We start from the raw sequence: 27,245 nt of genomic DNA on the forward strand, positions 1-27,245 counted from the left end.
AAGAAACCATCATTTAGATTAATAGCTCCTAATAGGTAAATAATGTTTGATTCTAGCAATTTCTCCTAAGACCGAATTGAATGTGGAAATTGGGGGAATGGGTTTCAATAAAAGCATTTGATCAAAGAACTTAGTAGCATCATTTAGATTAATAGCAATGGGGGAATGGGTTTCAATAAAAAATTACATAGCTTCAATATATTTGGTATTATTAGCTTGATTCAATCTTGACAACTGATATCTCAGATAAGTTCATTTCGAATGAGATCAACTTCTGTATTTTGTTACTTTACAAGGTAAGTAAAGCATTATATATACCTTTTGAATTTACTGCACAATCTATCTTCTTCTTTTTTTCTTTACTCATTATTAGGTATGTAAAGGTGGTCAACATTTATCTAGTCTTTGATCGAATTGATTAAAACCCATGTTTGATTCTTGCTATAGCCCTGGAAAATCGAATACCCATTTCTTCTTTTAGCATATATTTTTTCAGATCTCAATAAAATTTTTGATTGTCGACAAATTTGGGAAGAAATTGAACCATATTTAATTGTTTTCTGTTCAGGATGATATTGATCAAGAGTAATTAGTACAACTTTGGGGATGTAGAAAGGGTTTCTATTGAGTTCTAACTGATTTGAGCAACCCGGTACTCTAAAGAATTGGATCAAACCTCCTTCTAATTTGATGCACACAATGAGTGATAAAATGAAACCATTTTGGTATTAGATAGATAGGTTGAACATTTCTGTATTTGACTGTTGTGATTTGGGAACATACTACTGAAACCATTTTGGTATGAAATGAAATTGTAGTCTGTGATCTTCTACATTCATTTCAAATAGTTGGGGGTTTCAGTAATTACTAATAAAAATGGGGGGTTTCAGTAATTACTAATTAAAGTGGGGGGTTTCAGTAATTATAAATAAAAGTGGGGGGTTTTAGTAAACGCATTATCAGAAGTGGGGGGAAAACGTAAGAGGGTAAAAAAGTAATATTGAAAATATCAAAGTTAAATTAAACGGAGTTGGGGGGTTTCAGTAATTATTAATTAAAGTGGGGGGTTTCAGTAAAGGCATTATCAAAGTTGGGGGGTTTCAGTAATTCTCCCATTATTAAATTTTGAGTTAGGTGATTAATGATTTGTATTGGGTTAGTTCTATTTTGGCCCCTAAACATGACCAACTCATCCACATGGCCATTCTATTTTGGCCTCTTTTGATTTTTTTCACCGGTCAACTTTAACCGATGACTTATCTTTAACCTTTTTTACCCTTCTTGTCGATCGTCTAAGGTCAGTCGCGGGTCAAGTGTTCACCTACTTGTTACGTTAAATGCTATAGGTTTAGGTGTACTAATGACAAGTGTTAACCTACTTCACAACATTATTCTTACATTTGGAGGAAAGGGTCGAAATGTTTTTCCTCTCACTTAATTGTGTAAGTTAGAGAATTTCTTTTCTTATTTATGCCAAGGCTACACAACCTGCCTCCTGGGACTCCCAATTGAACCGCATGTGAGGTAACAAGAGTTTCTCTCTCCACATGACTAAACATGTGATAGGAGAGAGAAACTCATGTTTATCTCACATACAGTTCAAGTGTGAGTCTCAGGAGGCAAGTTGAGTATACTTTTTGTTTTATTCAATTGTCAATTATTCAAAGGCCTTAGGCCGCGGCTTTGGGGAATTAAAAAAATTCTCCGGAGAATAAAGACTTTGTCAACTTAGATTGACTTAGAGGGCATATTAATTTTTTGGCCCAAAAATTTACTAACTTGTAAATTGACCCTTAATCTTCATCTTCCTCCCACCTCCTTTCTCTCTTCCTCTTTTTTTTCTCTTTCTTTTTCTCTCTAAAGACTATCTTCTTCAACTCAGAAAAATCTGAGTTGAAGAAGATGATGGGAAACCCTTCATCTCTTCTATTAATGGGAGATGAAGGGTCTCACCCTAGTCATGAAGCAATAGCCCTATCCCACCCATAACGAAGGGGAAAACCCCTTCGTCTTCCATTCATGGAGGACGAAGGGGCTTTCCTCTTCGTCTTCCATTGCAACAAGGCAGCAAATCTATTGCCCTGTTGCAGCCATGACGAAGGGGAAAGCCCCTTGGTCTCCCATTCATGGAGGATGAAGGAGCTTTCTCTTTTGTCTTCCATTGCAGCAGGTAGTAGCTTTTCTTTATTCCCTCTAATCTGATTTGAAGAAGACAGATAAAATTTTGGGAAATAAAGATAATCATTCATCTTCCATTCACATTAATATGAGTTGAAGAAGACAGAAAAAATCAGGAAAAAAAGAGGAAGAGAGAGAGAAAGGAGGTGATATGAAGATAAAGATTAAGGGGTAATCTACAAGTTAGTAAAAATTTTGTGGCAAAAAATCAATATGCCCTCTAAGTCAACCAAGGTTGACTAAGTCTTTATGCCCCTGAGAATTTTTTTTATTCCCCAAAGCCGCCGCCTTATTCAAATTAGGATTTACTAAGAATTCAAACAATAACACATGGTTTCATAAAATCCATACGATTTTTCTGATGGACTGAAATCACTTTGAATTAGTCGCTCAGACGAGACAGAAACGAAAAACTATTTGGAATTTGAACAACTCAGTTTAGCCATAGAGTTAGATTTCAGTTTTGAGAAAAATACTACCTAATATTCCTCCCATCAAGCAAATACAAAAAATCAATTGATCTAAACCAAGCTTTAATTGTGAATTGGTCTATAATACAATGAATTTTGAACTCCAAATGGCTCAAGTTTGATATTTTGTCCAAAATTTCCAAGAGAAGTTAATTAGTCTTAAATGAAAGTTCAATGGATCTTTGAATGAAAAGAGGAAGACCTGATTTAGGTTTTTCTAGCTTCTCCTTCTATCTTCTTGTTTGAATTGGCTTTCCCCAATGGAGCGCAAAGCCGTCTCAACTTCTCCAAGTGGTTGTCCAGCATAAAGATGAAGCTCACCTTTTCTCACTACAATCAACTTCATCGTACCCGATTTCTCCGCTTCCTTAATTTCCTGCACCAAATTTTTGTTTCAGTATTAGCACAAACCTAAAGTCGTTATTTAATGCATTGATTCAACGAAAAAACAAAGGAATGGGAATAGGTGTTCATTCTTTCCTAGTTTATTATCTTCCATGAGCCACTATATTGATTCAACGCAATCAGGCAATCCCTCAATTTAGATACGCTAAAAGTGATATACTCATGCATTCGATAATTACAAGATACATAACGGTCGTCAAGAAGTGATCGGTTGAAATGGTGGGCATAGTTATTAGTTAGTATTGTTCACTAATCTGATCGCATTAATGATAATTCAGAGTTTCAGACAGTCAAATATGTAGCTTGAGTCCATATCGTGGGGTTTGTCCAGCCACATACTGCAAGCATATTGGCATTAATGGATATCGAAGGAGGTTTCACAGCATCACAGACACAGGGTTTAGGGTTTCTAACTTCAGATATCAAGTGTCAAGTTTGTATACTTACTGCAATTGACAGAGGAACAACGTCAGCACTGACATCACCCAGATCATCGAAAAATGACTCCAATATATACGAAAAGTTAGCTGCATCGCCACGATCTTCAAATGCAACCGTATAAGACGAAGCTTCTTCGTCCATCTTCAAAGTATATAGACCTTTTGCAGCTTCTTCGCCTGGATCTCTACGCAAAAGAATAGCCTGAGACAGAACCCAGATGCTTAATACGTAGTATCGTAGAAAGTTATGTTTAAAGAATGAAGCAACATTCTTATGCAGAATTATTTGTAAAAGATTAGAAACAGAAGAACTACGGAGATTAGCAGTGACATTTGATGAACAACAAGCAGATAGAATTTGAAAAACTAACTTTCTCGTCGATCAAAATCTTCAGAACAAACCCTACAAAAATCTATTGAACATCATCTTCGGCCATTATGTCAATGATCGTGCGAGATTAGTTTCTCTTTCGTCCGTCCACCCTCCTCTTCAACATCCATAAACCCACAGTTACTATGAACTAATACATCTTATGATCTATAAAGTTTATAATTCCAAGTCTCCAATTTATGGAAAACACTGCATCTCTTTGAAATAATGACTCGGGCATAGGGTTTAAGTCGAACACAAAAATTTGAAGTGTTGAACACTGACAATGCATCTCTGATGTGGTTTAGAATATGAACGTTTAAAAGATACACAATTTAGGAACTACAGAATTAACAAAATTTCATTTCTTCAATTGAAATCGTAGAAATTTTAGTCGGGTGTACATACTAGAACATAAGGAAGTTTCATCCACCAAAGGTCGTCCTTGCTTCTTGGTATGCTATCAACGTCTTCCCCGTATTTATGAGAAATATTTGCCCTCAGTTCTCTTGATCTTCCTCGCTCAAGTGAACATTCACTGGTATCTTTAATACTACCTACAATACAAAACACACAAGTTCACTATAACTAAGCAGGGAATGCGCGGTATACTTTTGTCTGTACATTTCAGAAAACAAATATCCAATCAGGTCATCAGAATAAGGTGGAAGATAGATGAGCTTTAGCCTGCAATTCCCCTTCACCTATTTCCGGTTAGGGACTTCTATAACGGAACATAGCAAAAGTAGTTCACAAAACAACTAAGTGAGAGTGTGAGACTTTAAATTGTTACGACAAGATTTGATAAATAAGAGCCTTACCCGACCTTGGGTTTCGATTGGAGCTTCTCACTCCCACACCCTTTTCTGAACTTTTCATTCCCACACCCTTTTCTGAACTTCTCATTCTCATAGGTTCACCACCCAACGATTCTCTTTCCGCCTCTTCACCTTCCAGCAATGAAAAAGACTCATTCCGAGCATCATCATCATCGTCAGTCAACCCATGAGAATCTTCTTCGTGAGTCGCTCTAAGTTCCCCCAAATCACTACTAGAAGTTTGGATCCCTTCTTCCTCCTTTTGAGCTGAAAAATTCGACAAACTGCTTCCATTACTAGTACTCGCGAGCGATGCATCTTTTCCACTAGTAAACCCTTTTGAGTGATTATTAGTGTTCTTAGGATAACTTCTAAACCTCTTTTTCTTCTTAAACATAAATTTCTCATCCTTGACTTCACCATTTATATTCTCAGACACTTTCTTCTCTTCGATCTTACTCAAATTCTGCAAATAAGTAACCGGCAATGCTGTGGATTTCTCGCGAATAGAGCTAAGTCTCTTCTCCAACTTCGTTAATCGAACATCTACCTCTTTTTGAATGTTGGTTTTACCTCTTGAAGATGCAGACTTCAAAACTTTCTCATCCCCATCAACCCTAATTACATCAGTAGATGAGCCCAATTCTGGTTTATTCAACTTTTTTGCCTCCAATTCCCTAACTTCCCTTGCCATAACCCTAATTTTGATAATTTCTTCTTCAAGTTCAGAATTATCCACATTAATCAACTCATTTGTTTTAAAATTAACATCACCCATTAACTTAGAAACAAAATTACCTCCCTTTTGCTTCTCATTAACCATTTCCAACCCTAATGTTCCTAAATCAACTTCATTTTCCTCATTTCTACTTTTCTTATCAAAATTAGAATACCCAAAGATCCAAATTGCAAATACAGTCTGTAATACAAAAATGCCACCAAGATAAAATACAAATTCAGTAATAGACCTGGTAGAAACAATAGCAGGAGATTCAGAAACCCTAATTTCTGAAGTGAACTCCTTTTTCTCGTAATTCCTTTCATCTTCTTCTTCTAATACAGGACTTCGGAAGAAACCCCCAATTTCTTCTAATTCCTCTTCTACTTGAATTTGTTGTTGTTCTTGTGGGGTTTGGTTTTGTTGAGGAAGGATAGGGGGATGATAGTGTTCAGTTAGGGTTTTTAATAGCTTTCTGCGCAGGTAATTTTTTCTCTTGGTGAGTTTTAATGGAGGAAGAGAAGGAATGGAATCTAGGGTTTTTCTATTCACTGAAGGCTGAATTTGAAAAGACGAGAAGGTGAAATTCGCGCGAGCCATTGCCGTGAAAATTGGGGGAGAAATAGAGTCGCGCGAAAAAGATAAATATTTAGGACAGTTGAAAGGAAAGGAAATAACCGGTGGGCTTTCTAAAACTATAAATAAGTTACATCCACACTATAAATAAGTTACATCCACTCGGTTAACGAATGGTTTTGGTAAAGGGACTGTCACGGGTGTATTGGGACAATAAACATTTTTCTCACAAAAACGAAATAGGTTCCAGGTTCGAATCCAATTAAACATTAATTTATTCGATTTAAATCCTTAATATATTTAGAGATTGCTATGGAAGACAAAATCACTTGCTCTTAATGTGGATGGAGCTATTAGCAATGACAAAGCCGGTATCAGATGTATATTTAGAGATTGCTATGGAAGACTTGTAGTTGCATATGTATCAATAGCTAATCCACAGAAGTTTGTCGATGCGACCGAATTATATGCCATCAAACCATGCTTACAAATTGGTATTAATCTCGCTGAATTTGAAAAGAGATGGCGAATTCTCGCCAACCATTGGGGGAGAAGGAGAAGGCGCGTAAACCTAAATCCGTTTTCGAATAGATTTCTTCTTCAACGGGGACAAGGTGGCCCATCTAATAACTACAAATAGTACTACTTTCTTTCCTTTTTCTTTTTTTTTCTTTTAAAAAGAAATAAAAGTCTTACTTAAGTTTGCTCTTCTAGTTACCCAATTGTTTTTGTACTGATCCTTTGTTTATTTAGTGTTCTCCAACATCTCAAAACTTGTCTAAGATACCATATTAACAATTGTACACATCTTTCCTCTCGAGCTATCGAAAGTAGAACTGTGACAAAAATAAACTTATATAAACACAACATCAGCACACTAAACAATTTAAAGATAGTTCTTCTAACATTCATCTATTTCTCTCTAGTTCTAAAATATTATATATCACAACTTCAAACATTCAAATCAAAATAAATACCTTTCACACAAAAAGTTAGAAATCAGTTATCCACTAACAATTGTATGGAAGTAACATTGGAATTGTATGTTTTCTTACTCGGGTTGTTATCTTTTCTTTTTTTTTTACTTAAGTTACATATTCTAAGAAAAAATAATAACCTAAAGTGGTGTAGGGTCCTGTCGTGTTAAAAAATAGAATTTTAATATTTTAGGTGTTTTGGTCCATAATACCCTCAACATAACAGAATCAACACTTATTATCTTCTGCTCCAATTTTCGCCCAAAATCTAGGGTCCACGGGTTTTAGGCCCAAAATAAAATTCAAAAAGAGATTAAGGTCCAATCTTCCTAGAAAAAGGGATTTTAGTCCTTTTCCCATTTAGAAGAAACATTGTAGATACATAATGTGTTATGTATGACACATAAAAAAAAAGTATGAAATTTTAACAATAAATAACACGTTATTTATGAAACAAAGCAAGAATCAATAAACAAAAAGAGTTAATTCCTATTTGGTCCCCTACTTTGTGACCAGCTTCCTTTTTGACCCCCTTACTTTTCATAAATTCAAATTTGGCCCCCTATTTTCATGTAAATGACGTAAATACCCTTCCTAATTTCTAAATAAAATATTAAAAACATAATTATTTCCACCTCACCTCTCTCTCTCCACCTCATCTATCTCTCTCTCCACCTCACCTCTCTCTCTCTCCACCTCACCCCTCTATCTCCACCTAACCTCTCTCTCTCTCCACCTAACCTCTCTCTCTCTCCACCTTACTATGTCTTCTCCGATGAAGGTTGTCGGCCGAAAAATTTTCCGGCCGGCGACCTTCAAAAAAAAAACTCTCATTTCTCTTTCTCTCTCAATATTCCGGCGAAGGGGTGAGGTGGAGAATGTCTGATAGCAAGTTGAACCAGACCTTTAGGTAACCCCTTCGCCGGAATATTTAGAGAGAGAGATGAGAGTTTTTTTTCCCCAGGTTTTTTTTTCAAGTGCGGAAACCCCAGGACCAGAAGTAGTAGGATTGATTTTCATAGTAAAAATAAAGTGAAATATGTTGAAATTTTTTGCAAGCCGAATAAAAAAAAATGTCTGATAGCAAGTTGATCGGTTAATTTAATAAGAAATAGAAGTTAGTACTCGATTTCGTTGGTACCATCCAACCGAATCCAATTCAATTGTTTACTCTTTACTCATTCAATGAGTGAATTTTCAAGTTTCACCAACCTATTTTCAAAATATCAAGTAGATGGATAAGAACCATGAGGGAGTGTTTCATTTCTCTATCATTATAAATGATCCCATCCATATTATCTATGGAATTCGGACCTGAACTCTATTTATGATTAATTGTTTCTATCACATTGGTCATAGTTTTTCAGCATATCGATTTCTGTCTACTTGTTTTATACTCCTTCAGGTTCGAATTCCGGATAGTTTTACATCTAGGATTTACATATACAACATATAGCACTGTCAAAATTGTGTTTCCACCGAGCTGAAACACATGTTGATGGCTCTAGTAAAACAAAATCATCATTTAATAGCTATTTCCCTTCAATTTCCCCTATACAAACAAAAAATTGAAGATCTAGTTACGATATCAGAAGAGAGATTTCAAGAAATGGCAGATCTATTCACTCTATCAATAACCGAGCCGGATCTGGTGTATCATAAGGGATTTTCCTTTTCTATTGATATTGATTCCTACGGATTGGATCAAAAAAAAATTATTGAATGAGGTATTCAACTCCAGAGATGAATCGAAAACCTGCTCGATTTAGATCGGGGAAATCGTACGGATTTTATGAATATTCCTTCAGGAAAAGAGTATCTCCCGTTGTAACAAATATGATCCAGACATGATATATCATATGTGTGGACATATACTTACGTATCAGGAACGAATAAAATGCGGATATGGTTTTTCCGGTCGGCGACCTTCATCGGAGAAGACAGAGTGAGGTGGAGATAGAGGTTAGGTGGAGAGAGAGAGAGGTGAGGTGGAGAGAGCGATAGATGACGTGGAGAGAGAGAGGTGAGGTGGAAATAATTATATTTTTAATATTTTATTTAGAAAATAAGAAGGGTATTTACGTCATTAACATGAAAATATGGGGTCAAATTTGAATTTATGAAAAATAGGGGGCAAAAAAAAAAGCTGGTCACAAAGTAGGGGGTCAAATAAGAATTATACGTAATTGATACTAAATAACGTGTATATTGCGAAACAGATAGTAAGTTTGAAATCAATCGAAAAAATATGAGAAAAAAAAAAGAAAGAGAATTTTGAAGATTGTTTTTCAAGAGTAGGTGTTTTCTTATATAAAAAGTTATAATAGGTATTATGATTAAACCCTAAATCTATTTTGCTTTAGGCGCTGGACAAAAGTCAAAATATGAAAGCTTTCCAAACTATTGAAGGAAAGCATACTTCTGACACCTTGTTGAATGAGACTTCATTTGTAAGTGTGAAAATAATAATAATCCAGCACAAACAAATTGAATCAAAGGTAAACTTTATTGATTGAGTATTCATGTAGTTATATCATTTACAAAGAGAGAACTTAACATAATTGAATAAAACAGAATTAGGAAATCTAATGACAAAAGATGAAACTAATTACAAAGGATGGAAACTAATATATTGTTTACAAATAGGGAAATATGAATTGGGAAGGAGATATCCTTTGTATTTGATATGGGAATATTACTTCATTACCCCCCGCAAGTTGGAGCTGGGGAAGAAATCTGAGTCAAGCCTAACTTGGAAGTTAACCGTTGGAATTGGTCAGAACCAAGGGGCTTTGTGAAAATATCAGCGACCTGATCTGCAGAGCGAACATGAGATAGCTGGATAAGACCACTTTCAAGTTTCTCACGGACAAAGTGGCAATCGAGTTCAATGTGCTTTGTTCGTTCGTGAAAAACTGGATTAGCAGCGATATGCATAGCCGCCTTATTGTCACAGAAAACCTCAAAAGGTTCTGGAATGGAAATTCGAAGGTCCTGAAAAAGGTATTTTAACCATTGGAGCTCGGCAGTAAGGAAAGCAAGAGCACGATATTCTGCCTCAGCAGATGATCGGGAGACTGTCGGTTGTTTCTTAGATTTCCAAGACAACGGACTTGCACCAAGCATTGTGAAGTAGCCGGTGGTGGAACGACGTGTGATGGGGCAGCTGACCCAATCAGAGTCGGCAAAACCCGAAAGTGTCAGAGAGCTAGAAGACGAAAGAAAAATCCCATGATCGAGGGTGCCCTTCAAGTATCTTAGCACTCGAGTCGCAGCATCCATATGTGTTGAACGGGGATGTTGCATAAATTGACTTAAATAATTGACTGAAAAGGCGATATCAGGCCTCGTTACAGTGACATAGAGAAGTCGACCAATGAGACGCCGAAAAGAAGTGGGATCGTCTAAAGGTGTACCATCTGTAGGTAATAATTTCAAGTGTTGTTCCATAGGAAATAAACTCGGTTTAGCTCCGAGAAGTCCAGAATCACGGATAATGTCCAAAGTGTATTTCCGTTGACAGAGGAAAATACCCTTAGGGGACCTAGATACTTCTAGGCCTAAAAAATATTGAAGTCGTCCGAGATTTTTAAGAGAAAATCGTTTCTCGAGACGTTGTCGAAGGAGGTCAATTTCTTTGTTGTCATTGCCTGTAATGATGATGTCATCTACGTAGACAAGAATATAGATAGCAGTCGGACCATTAAAATAACTGAAAAGAGAATGGTCTGACGAAGATTGAGAAAAACCCTCAGCTTTTAAACCGGATGAAAATTTAGCAAACCATTGTCTGGAGGCTTGTTTCAAACCATATAATGATTTGTTCAAGCGACAAACTCTAGTGTCACCTTTGCTACTAAAACCTGGAGGAATGGTCATATAGACTTCTTCTTCCAAGTCTCCTTGGAGGAAAGCGTTATTAACGTCTAATTGATGCAACGACCATCCTTGGATAGACGCAAGGGATAGAAGGACTCGAACAGTTACCAATTTGGCAACTGGAGCAAATGTATCATGATAGTCGACACCTTCAACCTGGGTATATCCTTTGGCGACGAGGCGTGCCTTATAACGTTCGATAGATCCATCCGAACGATATTTAATTTTGTAAACCCACTTACAACCAATGGGTTTCTTGCCAGGTGGCAAGGAAGTCAGATACCAAGTATTATTAGTCTCGAGAGCTGAAATCTCTTTAGTCATCGCCTCACGCCATTCTGGAGAAGCAGAAGCGATTTTGTAAGATTTTGGTTCTTCTGTGGTGATAACAGAAGTTAGAAAAGCCTTATGAGAATTACTAAAACGGTCAAAACTGATATAGTCGACCAGTGGATAAGGAGTGCGCGAAGATGTCGTTTCTGAACTAGAAAGAATATAGTCAGCCAAATAAGCAGGCGGATTCCTAACACGAATTGGTCGTGTAGGATTACCAGATTCCTCGACGGGAGAGTCGAGTGATGAAGTGCCACTGGTGGTAAAAGGCCGAGGAGAAGCGGAAGCTGAAAAGTCTGGAGAAGATGCACTATCAGAAGAAGCTATAGGCACCTCTATAGGAGATGATGAAGGTATATCCTTGCTGGGATCAGAGGGAGTCAGGGGCCTACCTGAAATAGGAGGCGTCGTCTCAATAAAAGGCAAATGAGGAGAATCAACCGAAGGCGAGGGAAAAGACTTGACTAAAGGTGGAGGTGGAAAAATATTGTGTCGCGACGGAGTCTGAAAAGTGTCGGGAGAAGGCACATGGTCATCCAAAATATTCAAAGGAGTAAAAATGTGTGAGTCAGACGAAACGTCGGTAACCGACTCAAAAGGAAATTTGTTTTCAAAAAAAGTTACATTTCGAGAGTCATAGAGAGTTTTAGTCTCTAGGTCATAAATGGTGTAACCCTTTTTTCCATAAGGGTACCCGATAAATATTCCTGGTTTAGCTCGCATATCAAATTTAGTAGTAGCTTTAAAATTATGAGCAAAGCACAGACAGCCGAAGACACGGAGGGTCGAGTAGTCTGGTGGAGTATCATATAAAACCTCATAAGGTGACTTAAGTGATAAAATTGGAGTTGGCATCTGATTAATTAAGTAAGTTGCCGTTTTTAAACATTCTCCCCAAAAACTGAGGGGGAGATTAGCTTGAAATCGCAAGGCACGAGCAACATCCAACAAATGTCTATGATTGCGTTCAACGACCCCATTTTGTTGTGGAGTATGAACGCAACTGCGTTGGTGGATAATACCATTCGACTGGAACCAAGATTGTAAGTCTTTAGTGAGAAATTCAGTTCCATTGTCGGAACGAAAAGTCTGAATAGGGCAGGTAGAGCTGGTTGCCGAATCAGAAGAAATTGACTTAATAGTCTTTTGATATTGTTTAATTGTGAAATTAAAAAAATATTCTAAATATTTCTTAGTCTCAGACTTGGACTGCATAAGGAATGTCCAAGTGTATCTGGAATAGTCATCAACTAAGGTGAGAAAGTATCGCTTATTTGTGAGCAAAAGAACGGGAAAAGGTCCCCAAATGTCAGCATGAACTAAATGGAAAGGAAAAGTACTAACGGCGGTACTTTTATGAAAAGGCAATTTAGATTGCTTTGCCATAGGGCAAATTGTACAGTCATGCGTTGAGTCAAAGCGAATGAAATCAAATCGTTGAGATAAGTGTTTGAGACGATCCAAACTAGGATGTCCCAGTCGTCTATGCCAAAGGTCAATCGACTTATGGAGAGTAAGTGCTGAAGATTTATGGCGTAAAATGTATAGATCGCCAACTTCATCAGCCTGACCAATCAGGCGAGCAGTCACGGTGTCCGTAAAAACACATTGAGAAGGTGAGAAAGTCGCAAGACAATGTAGAGATTTACATAACTGTCGTACAGAAATTAAATTAAATTTGAAGTTTGGAATATGATAAACATTATCGATATGTAGAGATTCGGAAAATACCACTTTACCGATATGTGTAACCAATAATGTGCTTCCATCAGGAATCTGAACATAAACTGATGGAGGAGCAGGTTCATAAGAACTGAAATGTTGTAAAGAAAAACAGACGTGGTTTGAAGCACCACTGCCGATAATCCACGAAGTAGAGTGGATGGAGAGAATAGTTCCCGAGAGAAGTGTCGTAGCCGTAGGGCTAGGATTACCAATATTTGTGCCAGGGAAAAGAATCGTTCTCAATGAACAAGAAGGTATAGAAATCATGGGTCGGCAAAATTTAGTTGAAAAACTCAAGAGAATAACTTTTAAGAATTTTGTAATGAAGTCAGAACATACTGTAGTAATGTTTCTAAAAAAAGAAGAATCGCGATTGGAATAATCGGAAATGTAAAAATTGAAAAATAATGAGAACAAAAATAATGTTGTGTTTATAGTTGACAAGAGAGACATTATCGAAATGCCAAAAAATTGGATGACGAGTAACAACCACAATGATGATGACATGGTAATTGTCGACAAATGATGCATTGTCGGAAATGTGTCTACAATTGACACAAAAATTAATATCGTAATTGATATCATAAATGTAGCCGACACAAGAATCACTGTGAGGTGGCTGGTGAATAGAAGAGGGTCAGTCAATGACTTAATAAATGGCATCAAAAAAGATTGTGCAGTGGGTGAAGTAGACGATTTTGTAATAGTCACAAATAGTTGGAAATAAGTATATATTGGCAGCATTAACCAAAAACAGTTTTTTTTTTTTTTTTTTTTTGTTAAGGATAGCCAAAAACAGTCAAAATGATTAAGGTGTGAAAGGAAAACAGTGACAAATGAAAATATGTCACGAATGAGATGTAGTCCAGCAAAATGTGACAAATAAAAGTATTTGTCGGTGCCGGGAAAGTCACGTAGGAGGACTAGCAGGCGCCAAGTATCTAGGGATAAACCTAGGTCAAAACTAGTGAGAGAAGTGGCTGTGAAGTCGCTACTGTGAAGAAGCTAGTGAGAGAAAGTGCGGCTAGGAATAAACCTAGGTCGAATGGACCAAAGGGAAATAAGATCGCTGCCGGAAAGTCACTATGAAAGTAAGTCGGTGGCAGGGGGTGGTGTCGGTGGTAGCCAAAGAACCCTTAGGGTTTGGCTGTAAAGAGTCTCCGGAAGAAGGAGAAAACATAAAATGGTTGAACAGTAGCCGAATCAGATTTTGAATAGTCTGATTTTGATAAAAGAAAAGACGAAAACGAAGGAAATGAGGAAAATAATGATAGGATGGAAGAGATTATACTGACCTTTGAGTGCTGGGAGAGAGATAAGTTATAATGAAGTAATATTCCCATATCAAATACAAAGGATATCTATATTAGTTTCCATCCTTTGTATTTGATATGGGAATATTACTTCATTAGTAAGGGATAGACTTAGTACAATGAAGTTCTTTCCTCACAAGTTTATAGCAATCAAAAGTTTACAAAATTATTATGGTAAGCAAATCATAAATACATCTCAGGTAGCCCTGTTTGGTCACAATATTTTGCGTGGCAAAAAAAAAGTTTGAGAATTGTGGCAAAACCATCTGAAAAAGAAAAGTTAGAATGGCCCCTTTCACTTTATCAAGAATTAGGTCTATGTATTGTGAAATAAGAAATGAGAATAAAATATCAAAAGTCGGAAAACCGAAAAAATTCTCCCACACACGCCCTTCCTTATATGTTGTCGGTACAGCCGCCAAACAGAGAAACTCAGCAAGAGTTCTTCATCTTCTAATCTCTCTCATGCCTCTATATGTTTTGTCTCTTGTCTCTTTCGTTTTTCTCTCTCTTCTCTCTCTCTCTCGCTCCATTCCTCTCTGTTTCATTTCTCTCTGTAAGTTCTGGCGAAGGGGAGGATCCCTTCGTTAGAACATAGGTGAGAAGGAGGAGGAAGTGTTGTCGCAGTTGATGGAAGTATCGTCGAAATTGGTGGTGAAGGTAGCCAGAGTTGATGCCGGTAGTCGGAGAGGAAGAATATGTAAAAAGAAGCTGAAAAATATGCGATGAATGAATGAAACAAATAATTTAATTTTTTTTTTTGTTCCCACTCAAAATTTGTACCTTTATTCTTTCCTTAAACACTTACCGGAGGATTATTACTTCAATGAAAGGTAGTATGGAAATGATTAATATTTCTAAAACTCCACATATATAGTAACCCGTTAACCATATAGAGTTCCAAATTGAAAAAGGAGGGAAAGAGTTTTTAAAAGTATTTCAGAATCTCGTGCTATTGTTTTTTCATTAATCTTTTTTTTCACAATGATGATTTATTCTGCCTGCCATCCTCTTTCACTACAAACCTCATATCACCCTCCTTTTCCTTCATTACAGTCCTCCCGATTTTGTTATGAAGATCAAGATCATCCTCTTTCACTAGAATCCTCATATCACCCTCATTCTCTTTCATTACAGTCCTCCCGATTTTATTATGAAGATCAAGATCATCCTCTTGTTGTATCTCTGGTATTATGAAAAACCAGGGTTATGTCTTCCTGTTTTAATAAAAACAAGGATATACCTTCCTGTGTCTTTCTGAAATAAATTCAGAGATAACACTTTTATGTCTAAAACTTAAAAAGTAAAAACCAGTATAATCAAACAAAGATTAATAAAAAAAAAAGGTTAGAGAGAGAAAAGCCGAGTCGAGTTGTCTCTTTCCTTAAGACAGTGAACACTCTGGTATTAGTACTAGAACCAGTAAGATGTTTGTCTCCCAGGATACAACGGCTGTACCTTTCAGTATGACGACGAGAGTACTTCGTTTCTCTGAAAGCGTGCGAACTTAGAACAAGCAGTAAGAACGACAGATGAATTGACTTCTTAAACTCTAAATGCTCTTAACTTTGAATGCTAAAAATTTTCGTGTTTTGTTTGCTGGATTCTGTTTGGTATTTATAGAAGTATTGGTGACACTTCAGACAGGTGCCTTGAAAAGAATGGATGCTTCCCAACAGTCATATTTGTCTGTTGGTTTTCGGGTGCCATGTTGACCGTCAGATCTTAACGGATCTATTAAAATCTCGCGCATTGAACGCCCACCGTTTAGATCATCAACGGATCTATCTTAAAGAGCACCAAATATCCTGACCGTCAGATCATATCTATGATCGTAAAATCCAAGGCTCCAATCGCTCCTCGCGACGACGCGTACGTGCAAAGTGCGTGCGGGCGCCCAATGTGCAAACCACGTGAGTCACCTTTCTATTCTAAAGAACATACCATGAATATATGGAAGGTTCTATAAAAGGAAATAAACCATTTCCTCTTTCATAAATGTGGTACTAACTCAAAATCCCGGTTTTGAGTTAATGGTACCCATACCAAACGAATTTTGTAATAACTCACTCATACGGAATCGGATTTGGACAAAATTTGAGTCTAAATTCAAGAGCTCGACGAGACGAATCCAACGAGACGTCTTGATTGAGATTCTAACGAATATAGGTACATCAAATTAACCAAAAACCGGTCCACCTACTTTTGAGCTAGGTACCGATTCCAACACCTCTTTCACTACAATCCTTATCACACCGTCCTTCTCCTTCATTACAACCCCGATTTTATTATGAAGTTCAAGATCATCCTCTTTCACTGCAATCCTCATACCACCTCAGTCGCGGTTTTATTATGTAGTTCAAGATCATCTTTCACTACAATCCACATATCACCCTCTTCCTCCTTCATTGGAGTCGTAGTTTTATTATGAAGTTCAAGATCATTTCCATAAAAGAAAATGCTACGCAAATACGTTATATCCAAGTCTCCGATTTTATAAATGGATAAGACCAACTAAGCCAAAATCACTTGCTCTTAATTTAGACGGAGCTAGGAACAATGACACAGCCGGTATCGGATGTATATTTCAAGATTGCTATGGAAAACCTATAGTTGCATATGCAGCAATAACTAGTCCACAGGAGTCTGTCGATGCGATCGAATTATATGCCATCAAACAAGGCAGAACGGTATCGGTATTACTATTCCTTCGAACGTTATGGCGTATATGAAGAAGATTAGAGAGTATGAAAGTAAATTAGCTTCTTTGAGTACGAAATTAGTTTACGTACATGTCTATAAAGAGACTAACAGTGCAACGGATTTCTTATCAAAATATGAAAATAAAGATGACGTTGTGATGTACTTTGAAAAGGAAACTTACCTGAAGAGCTATGGAGAATCTTGAATCAGGATATGTGGGGGGAACCTTACCTTTGTCCGCCGAAAATCAAGTAGAAGTAAAATTTGCATGTGAGAGTATTTTTCTTATGGGTCGTGTCTGTTAACATATGAACATGTTTCTAACCTATAGAAGAAGTTATAAATAATACAAAAAAAAAACTATTTTTCTTCTCAAATTTGTTTACACTCTGTTCATCTTACTTTGATAAAATATAGAATTTTTGAGTTTATAGCCCAAAAAACGGGTCTTAATAGGAGATATAGTCCTCTATAATCCTATAAAGGTTTTCAAAACCAAAATAATAATATAAATGGATATCTAGTCCATTTGGTCTCATCTAGAGAGAAATCACAGATCTCTATAATACTTAATCTTTCTTAATACCGAATATAACCTTCCTTATCTAATGTAACCGATTAACCATAAAAATCGTAGCATATCTCTTTTCCTTTTTTATCTCCCTCATTATCTCTCCAATCACATTTCTATTCAAAGTAATCTTAGCTTCATTATATTCTGTAACGAATTTTTTTTATTTCCTCTCTCTTAAACTCGAAGTTAGTTGTTAAAACCTCCATTAATCTTAGAACTTTTTTTTCATCTTCATTAGATTGCTCGGAAATCATTCATCTTTTATAAGGTTTAAAATTTTCAGTTTTGTATTAAAACCATTGTTAAGATCTAATGATAATTCTTTTTTTCCATTATCAGATTACGATGCTCTATTATTGAACATATTACATTTGTGATCCAACTACATAAGATCTGTTTCCATCTTAACTAGCTTCGAATGGAAGATTTATATTTTCTCTCTCTAAAACTTTCATAACTCTTTAAGATCTTTGATGTTTATTTCTTATTTAATGATTTGTTCAATTTTAGTATGTTATTTCTCCTTCTAATGTTCATTGTATATTTCTTCAGATCTACGTTAAATCCTCTTCTATTTTTATTTTTTTACAGATCAGAATCATTTGTCCGTACAATTCTTGATCTTTGTGATTATCCACACTTGTTCTTATAACAGAATATAAAGTACAAGTACTTTACGATAACTTTCCATACTTTCTGATACAATTTGCTAATAATATCTTGATGTTTATCCTTTCTGATTCTTGTAACAGAATAAAAATTACAGTTACTTTGCGATAAATTACCATACTTTCTGATACAATTTGCATACATTTCACGTAAGATGATAGCATTAATGAACAAAGGTGCGTAAAGTATGAAAAATTTATCCAACATTATACGTCCTTTTTTTTACCAGAACAGTGGTCATGACAAGCATATAAAACTTCTCTGAACCTAATAAACAATTGTACTTTTCCATACATTATACATGATTTATTTATCTGTACCTGTTATTTATGATCCATCTCATTTGTTTTTTATTAAATGTTTCATTATTTATGTATGTAAATTTGATATCACAGATGACCTTTTGTGTTAGGCATCTAAGGAACAATCTGAATTTAAAATTGGCTAGTAGAGCTTGAAAATCGAAGTTCTTTATCATAAATTATGAAATCTTATCAAAAAAAATTATTATTTGTCTCGTATAGTATACGTAATTTATTATGGATAATTAAGTATTAACTATATATTATGTGTGTTTTTTCCGGCATGATCATAGTTAATGTTACTTCATTCATAATTTATACAAATGTTTTAAGTTTTTTTAATGATAAAATAACCATATAGTGTTGTTGTTTAAACAGGTACACAACTATTTCTTCTCAACTATCAGAGTCCTTTAACAACCAGATTCGACATGCTCGTGGACTCCCAATAACATCTTCAATTTATAATTTTTAGAACTCCCACCAACCTGTACAATAAATTATAGAACAGAAATGTACATGCAACCATATATTACGTAGTATACATACTTTATGATACATTATTGATTTACTTCTAAAAAAAAGCAGAGTATGATATATGTAAATTAATGGCTACTTAGAAGAAATGCAAATGTATATTAAAATTTGAACAGTGATATGTAAATGATACATACTTTAGAGAGTATTTGCATACATCAACAATAAATTACTACAAATTTCAAACACATTACCTCAGATATTGATGTTTCTTTGGTGTTAGTCTTCTTCTTTCCAACATCTTCTTCAACAACAGATTTTCTTTTAATGGACAAAAAAACATCAAATTATTCTTATTAAATAAATGATTAGTATTTGTCAAAAATAACTTATACTTCATCATAAAATCAACATGCAACAACAGATTTATAAAGCTTTCACATGAATATAACGACGATTCGTTTTTCAACAAATTTGAAAACGAAATGGTGTTAATGAACGATCTTATCTTTACACCTGATAAAAATAAAAAGGAAAAGTTGAGAAGAAAGTACCTTTTCAGTAGTTACGATTTTTTTAGGGTGCAGTTCAATCGATTTGGGAGAATATTTGATTTCCAAAACGGTTTTGAAGAGAGAGAAAATTCAACTTCAATTTGATACCGTTGCCAGCTTTAAACCCCTCAAATCACGCCCTTTCCACTTTAGAAACTTTCCGGATTCAGCCAGAAAATCAAATAAACCCGCGATTTTGTGAGGAGGGACATGGACAGTATTATTTAATAAAGTATGTGTTATTTATGTCCATAATATAAAAGGACTAAATATCCATATTTTGGGAAGGTTAGATCATATACCTTTTTTGAACATTATTTTGGTATATATACCCATGGACTCTAAAATATATATTAGTACTAGTTAGGTAAAATAGATCAAATTTCAATGAAGGGATTAAACATGAAGAGAGTCTTGCTTAAGGCACGTTACTTTACGATCATATGTTTGTGTGTTTCTCTTAAGATAACAAAAAAATCCTTTATTAAGTTCTTATCTCTAATGAACATGCCTACTAAGGATAGTACATATCTTGTGGATTGGGCTTCTTTCTCTGAAAATTATTCATTTTTTTTATATCGTCTGTGGTTTGTGGTCAGTGGTGGAAGTGGCGTGGTTAGTCTTATGTATTAAGTCTAAGTTTCTAAACGGTCAGTGGTGGATTGTGGAAGTGGGTCGTATGTATGAGGTCTAAGTTTCTAAACTATCAAGATGTACCGACTCACAAAGACTACCACATGTACAACTAAGTTTATGATCTTCAGAGTTCGCTTTTATGTTTTCGAAGTGTGTAAATTCACGAACTTATTCATCTTCCTATCTATATTCCACCAACCACAAAATCTTTTCAAAATTTTATTGTGCATGCACTGATGCACCGAGTGTGCCGATAGACAAGCCAACTATAAAACCATATAACTCCCTTTTGATTCTAATACTTTATAGTTGTAGAATTCTTTTAACGCTTTTAGCAAAATCTACCCACCGAATGAATTTTTGTATGTATACAAGTTTAGGTGTAAAGTTGAAACGAGTTTATCTAACTGCATTTGTGTTCATCTCTCCTTCTATATTAACCTTTTAGTTTTGGAAATAATTATGAACTAAAAGTCTAGACCAATTACACACAAAAAGATGACATCAATGGTGAAGATGTGAGGGGCTACAGTCTCTCTAAACTTGAATTTTCTCAATCAAAAATAGCCCCAATCTACACTTGATTTTTCTTGATTTTTTTTAGTGAGCCAAGATTCATTTTTGAGATTCCATAGTCTTGGGAGTGTTGCCACTTGATAGATCTTGAATTGCGTTCACTTCACCAACCCAAAAGGCACAGTGGCCCAATCCTACCCAACCCTCAAATCAAGAAATATGACATACTCTGTCACAATTGGCCATCTTGTTGGAAATGGTACTATAATTACACAAGTTGACAGGGATGGGATAACATCATGTTGTTCATTATTGTTATCTTCTTTGGGAAAAGGATTTCTACCCCCTTTAACTCACAACCCCCCAAAAAACAAACTCACTCCATTAAATTACAGCTCTCTTCATACCCTTTTAGTAATACTACTAGCAAACTCTTCAATTGAAACAAGACAGTTATTTTCTATAGTGATGATAAAGAACCAGAAAAATTAGGCAGATTCTACGTAGAATTCCGCTCGACGAGAGCCCAGCGGAAGACCAACTCTAGCCGTTCTGAATCCAATCCATTCCGCATCTGGTCGAGAAGCACGGCCGGGTTCTATTTTTTACCTAATTTAAATAGACCGACAAGATTTAGAAACAAAAATAGATATGACTTCTGGGTCAGTTGAGACAGAATACCATACTAGTACAATAAGATGGTAAAAAGTAAATGAAAACCAACAAACTAAACCCTAAAAAAAACTGCAAACTAATCAAAGATTCAAGAACTTAGATTTGGGAAACTCAAATTCCCCATTAGATCATCAAACTTAATTGAGATATACATAAAACACCAAAACCTCATACAAATCCTAACAACTTATTACAACCCTTTTCTTTTGAGATCATAATCAAAAACCCAAAATTACAAATCACTCTTTACTTACCTCTCCAGTCTTATCTACATTATTAACTTCATGATCATCATCGTCACCAGATGAAGAAGAGGAAGCTGAAGAAGAAACAGGAGACCCACTTTGCTCATCACCAAAAATCTTACAAATCTTATCAATTGGCACAATTGGAAGAAAATTTGATACCACAAAACCTTTATTTGCTGTATAAATGACTGTCTGATTATATTTCTCAGTCCAATAAGCAGCTGTAGGAACAACAATGTGAGCTACCTGAGGGAATAATGGTAGCTTGTTGAGTTTTCGCCAGGTCGAAACTGCGTATGACTCGGCTACAGGCTCGTACTTTGTGAATAACTCTTTAGCTGTTGGCTCATAATCTGTGATGATAGTTTTTGCTGTATCAATTAAACCAGTTGTTTGGATTTGTGAAGCTATTGATTTAGCTAAACCTGGTGCTTTCTGAGCTACTATATAAGCTTGAGTTGATAGTTGTTTTAAGAGGTTAGGCACGTGCCGATCTAACTCAGTCACTGAGTTATCTACCTGTACAAATTGGTAATCACGTGAGTAAGTTCATTGATAACCCCATAAAAAGTAAACTGACAATTAGACGTTTTGTACATAGAAATTCAGTGGTTTTATACTGACAACAACAACTAGTACAGGAATCTTTCCTGTTTTGAAAAACCCTAAAATTACTGGGTAGATTCAGTGTAAGCCCTTATTTTGAACCAAGGGTGATAGTCGGGCTGAATGCCGGCAGGGTGACTTGACCGGTGGGGTGACGTGACCGGTCCAGATTTAGAGAGAGAGTGGCCAGGAATCAGCCAGGAGACTGGTTGTCCAGGAATCAGCCAGGAGACTGGCTGGACATACCATCACCGGTTGTATTTTGAATCTGACTGTTCTGGTTAGAAACCTTTTTCTCCATGAACCCAAAATTAGCATGAATGAGTTGGTCAAGTGTGAGAACAAACAGTATAAAATCTGACTGGAGTTATTGCATTTTATGTACTTGACTGGTCTGGTTCATAATCCTTTGGGTTAGGAATGAACCCAAAACACTAGTACAAAATAGTTAGTCAGATGAATAAAGAGAAAAACAGACAGTCTGAAATTCAACGAAACAAAACATTCTGAAATCTGACTCTATGTATGTCATTTTATCTGATTCAGAATCCATCTAGTTAGACGAACCAAAATCAGCAAGGACAAACTATTCAAATGAATCAAGAGAAAAACAAATAGTCTGAAATTAGACTGGAAGAAGTCTCTAATTGTCTTGAAACTAGTCTGATTCGGAATCCCTAGTTCAGAAGAACCCAAAATCAGCAATCCACAAGGGCCACGATCAAAACTAATTGCCAGAAATCTTACTCTAAGAGTAGATTCAGACTTCGAGTCAGATTTCAGATCTGACTTAGACAAACAAAATACTACACAAACACTACCTAGTACCTAACGTCAGAAGCTAGGCTATTTCAGAAGCTAGGTTTTGTGAAATTGAAATTTTTACCTTACGATCGACGAACTTGAGGAGTTCGATCGGAACATGATGAAATTTATCATAGACAGGACCGACGACGGTCTTGACTGTGTCTTCAACAGTTTGAACTCCAGGTTTGAGAGGACCAGCATTCTCTTTCGCATAATCGTATATGCTACCGAAACAAATCAATACTTGAAGAGTCGCTACTTGTACAAAATCTAAGTACTTCAATTTCTCCTCCTTTTCTTCTTCATTATTCTGTAAAAATCATACCAGAAAAACTTAAAACCCTAGAAATCTATCTATATTAATCCTATTTACAGATCAAAAAAATGAATAACATCAAAGAGATGTATGAATTTCTTACCAGTTCTTGACGTTTCTGTTCTGTTTCCGCCATTACTGGATCTCGTAAACCTTGTATCTTTTACAGAAGAGAGAGGGTGGAAGAGATTTCTAGAGAGATGAAGTATGTTAGTTATAGATCTGTGAAGGAAAGTTGGTTTAATAGAGCTGAATTTATAGGAAGAAAAGATATGAGTTTTAAAATCTAACACCGTCCATAATCGGACGGCTGGATTTCGAAGATATTTATCTATCTATGAGCTTTAATAGATCGTAATTCAGATCTGAAGCAAAAAGTACTTCGCCTTCTTATTGATGATGTGGTTGAGTAAGCGTTTTAATTATCACAAGTGGCACAACATGGAGATGATGAGGTGGTGAAGTGTGATTTGTTATGTGACAGGTGTCGTGAAAAGATTGATGGTGGCATTTTTCAAGTCTGACTCAGATGTGATGACGTGTTTTATATTGGCACTGATAGCGAGGCAGATGGATGGTCATTTGGATGGACATAATGAGGTTAGGAGAGGAGCACCCGACCTTCAACTTTTTGATGAAACGACCTTCCTTACATGTCTCCTTTCCTTTATCTTTTTAATCATCCTCCGCCTTCATTCCAAACTCATCATCATCCATCCAGAACGAAGAGTTAGACAACGATTTAGAGAGAAAAAATAAAGTTGTTATAGAAGGAATTTTGATTCTAAATTTAAATTCCTAACTAATTATGATTCTGATCAACATTAAATTATTTGATTTATGTGGTTGACAATTTGATAGTAAAATTCGAAATACTCTCACATTGGTGTCGAACTCGAACTAATCCAACACACAAAATAAGGAGTCAAATTGGTCCGAGTCTTGCTTTGACTTTTAGAAGAGTCGATCTGTATCTTTTATACCTGAATGCCAATAGGTGTTTGGGGTCTAAGAAGATTGGCTAAGATCAATCTCCTTTTCTGGAGTGCGAATAATTTGGTAAGTTCCCGACAAAAAAAATTTGGTACTTTTAGCAGAGATAATTTGTTACAATGTATTGTAAAATTTGCATACGATAGTACAAAATTACACATCAGTCTTTTATATCTGACACTGATATTATCCTCGTTAGCCTTCAAAACCTCACACTTTAAAACACAACACTAGAAAAAGTGTTGAATCTTTGTCCCTTACCAAAATGGTTGATTTAGGACGAATTTCCACCTTTTAGATCAAAAGTTTGAGACACCGAATTATACCTTAAAATACGTTGACATTTCAAATAAAATAAAAATTCCAGGACTAGCTAATATATACAACACGAGAAATATGTTTCTACTCATAAACAAAAATACGTAGTATCTGAAAAATACGTGGCTAAAACAATCTGGAAAATATTCACAATATATAAGGTATATGTTAGGTAAAATATTTCATCCCAACAACAAGCCGGCGTTGCAACAAGAAGAAAACAAGCAAGCGACGAGAGACATATCAATGGTGGAAGATGAACAGGTTAATAGCTAAAGAAAGAGATGATGAGAAAGAGGGAGAGAGAGTAAGTTTGGACTATAAAGCAGGGTAAGTTTGGAATATAGAAATCTGACTTTAACAGATATGTGACGGCAACGGAGAAAATGATTATCTTATTATTATCGATAAATTAGGGAGCTACGTGGGAAGCTGGGCATAAACTAAGGGCAATTGAAAAATAACCTTTATTTTTAGTGAGAAAAAGAAAATTTGGCGGCCCAACTTCAACAAGATAGTTAGGAGCTATCCTTGATTGAGAAAATTCGCGTTAGAGAGATTGTCGACCCTCATGTCTCGACCATCGATATAATTTTTTTTTTGTAATTGGCCTTGATTTTTAGTTCTTAATTATTTCCAAAACTAAAAGGTTAATATAGAAGGAGAGATGAACACAAAGGCAAGTAGATAAACTCGTTTCATCTTTACACCTAAACTTGTATACATAGTAAAATTCATTTAGTTTTTAGATTTTACTACAAATCTTAAAAGAATTCTACAACTAAAAAGCATTCGACTAGAAAAGGAGTTCTACGGTTTTATGGTTGATTTGTTCATCCTCCTTCTTTTGGTGCATGCACAATGAAATTTCAAAAATATTTTTTTGTTATTGGGGGTATAAACAGGAAGATGAAATATATAAGTTCGTAAATTGACACGTAAATAACGTTACGCACTTGGAAACATAAAAGCGAACTCTGAAGATCATAAATTTAGTTGTACATGTGGTAGTCTTTGTGATTCAGTGCATCTTGATAGTTTAGAAACTTAGACCTCATACATACGAGCATACGACTAACCACGCCACTTCCACTACTGCCGGTTTAGAAACTTAGACCTAATACATAACCCACGCCACTTCCATCACTGACCACAAATCACAGAAGATATAATAAATGAATAATTTTCAGAGAAAGAAGCCCCATCCACAAAGATATATACTATCCTCAGTAGTCAGTAGGCATGTTTATTACAGATAAGAAATGAATAAAGTTTTTTTTTTTTATCTAAGAGAAACACACAAACATATGATCGTAAAGTTACGTGCCTTAAACAAGAATTTCTTCGTGCTTAATCCCTTCATTGAAATTTGATTTATTTTAGTACTAAATAATATAACTTCATCAAAGTAAAATGAATAGAATGTGTACAAATTACAGAAGAAAAATAGTTTTTTATGACGTCGGTTATATGTTACAAAATGTTCATATGTTAACAGAAACCACCCAAAAGGAAAATACTTCCACATGCAAATTTAACTTCTACTTTATTTCCGGCGGACGAAGTTAAGGCTCACCCCACGTATCGTTGGATTTTTATTTCATTCATAATATAGTATGAGAGAGCAACTTATTATAAACTCTTCAACTTCCTTTAACTTATCCGATATGAGAGTTTTCTTAAATATTTCACATCTTTCCATATTTAAACCCAATACTTCGAAAATTAATATCTTATTCCTACGGAATCGGTTTTGAGAAAACCAAAACTTGAATTAAAGCCCTCGACGAGATGAACGCAACGGTACGTTATTTGAGTTGTTTCGGCAATGGGAACTTCATAAAAAAAAAAGAAGCAAGAAACGCTCCTGCTGGAATGTCGATTCCAACAACAGGACCCTAAATCATTTCAGGTTATTATTTTTTATTAGAACATGTAATTTAAAATAAAAACAAAAAACTAACGACCCAGAGTGAGAAAACACACCATTCCAATGTTACTTACATACAATTATTGGTGGATAACTGATTTCTAACTTTTGTGTGAAGGATTTGAATGTTTGAAGTTGTGATACAGAATATTTTAGAACTAGAGAGAAATAGATGAACGTTAGAAGAACAATCTTTAAATTGTTTAGTGTGCTAGTATTGTGTTTATGTAAGTTCATCTTTGTCATAATTTTGCTTTTGATAGCTCGTATAATTAAAAGAGTGACTTCAACAAAACAAAATATAAGAGAGGAAAGATGTGTGCAATTATTAATATGGTACCATAGAGAAGTTGAGATGTTGGAGAACACTAAATAAACAAAAGATTAGTCTATCTATAGAGATGTACCTAAACTAATTTCGTACCCAAAGAAGCAAATGTATTTTCATACTCTCTCTAATCTCCTTCATATATGCCATAACACTCGAAGGAAGAGTAGATTGATCTTTTCTTGAAATATAATCGAGTGCGTAAACGGAATCTGATTGGACTGTAATATATACTTCACACCATCAGATATAGCGATAAATACCGATTTGCAAGCCTTGTTTGATGACATATAATTCGATGTCATCGACAGACTCCTATAGACTAGCTATTGCTACATTTGCAACTACAGGTCTTCCATAGCAATTCCGAAATATACATGCGACACCAGTT

At 35.5% G+C, this 27,245-nt stretch overlaps 3 protein-coding genes across 3 annotated transcripts; all 3 read right to left on the reverse strand.

The window, feature by feature from the left end:
• Nucleotides 1-2,694: 2,694 nt before the first annotated feature.
• Nucleotides 2,695-6,885, reverse strand: LOC147554968 (ABC subfamily C protein). Its single transcript, XM_086660184.1, has 5 exons — nucleotides 6,188-6,885; nucleotides 4,685-6,088; nucleotides 4,272-4,420; nucleotides 3,501-3,695; nucleotides 2,695-3,024 (listed from the first exon to the last, which is right to left on the reverse strand). Exons 2-5 carry the CDS (start codon nucleotides 5,997-5,999, stop codon nucleotides 2,866-2,868), a joined length of 1,818 nt encoding a protein of 605 aa, XP_086516310.1. The 5' UTR covers nucleotides 6,000-6,088; nucleotides 6,188-6,885; the 3' UTR covers nucleotides 2,695-2,865.
• LOC147554969 (uncharacterized) lies at nucleotides 6,754-15,334 on the reverse strand. Its single transcript, XM_086664528.1, has 6 exons — nucleotides 15,228-15,334; nucleotides 12,896-12,977; nucleotides 12,509-12,817; nucleotides 11,789-12,193; nucleotides 11,115-11,668; nucleotides 6,754-6,811 (listed from the first exon to the last, which is right to left on the reverse strand). The coding sequence occupies exons 1-6, from the start codon at nucleotides 15,332-15,334 to the stop codon at nucleotides 6,754-6,756; spliced, it is 1,515 nt and encodes a 504-aa protein (XP_086520654.1).
• Nucleotides 15,335-21,409: 6,075 nt separating this feature from the next.
• Nucleotides 21,410-23,683, reverse strand: LOC147554970 (Rubber elongation factor protein (REF)). Its single transcript, XM_086663911.1, has 3 exons — nucleotides 23,389-23,683; nucleotides 23,049-23,279; nucleotides 21,410-22,075 (listed from the first exon to the last, which is right to left on the reverse strand). Exons 1-3 carry the CDS (start codon nucleotides 23,419-23,421, stop codon nucleotides 21,548-21,550), a joined length of 792 nt encoding a protein of 263 aa, XP_086520037.1. The 5' UTR covers nucleotides 23,422-23,683; the 3' UTR covers nucleotides 21,410-21,547.
• Between the last annotated feature and the right edge of the window lie 3,562 nt (nucleotides 23,684-27,245).

This window comes from Eschscholzia californica, unplaced genomic scaffold (assembly GCF_041429995.1).
Source record: "Eschscholzia californica isolate CP2 unplaced genomic scaffold, dmEscCali1.0.p SCAF_2, whole genome shotgun sequence".
NCBI classification, from domain to species: domain Eukaryota; kingdom Viridiplantae; phylum Streptophyta; class Magnoliopsida; order Ranunculales; family Papaveraceae; genus Eschscholzia; species Eschscholzia californica.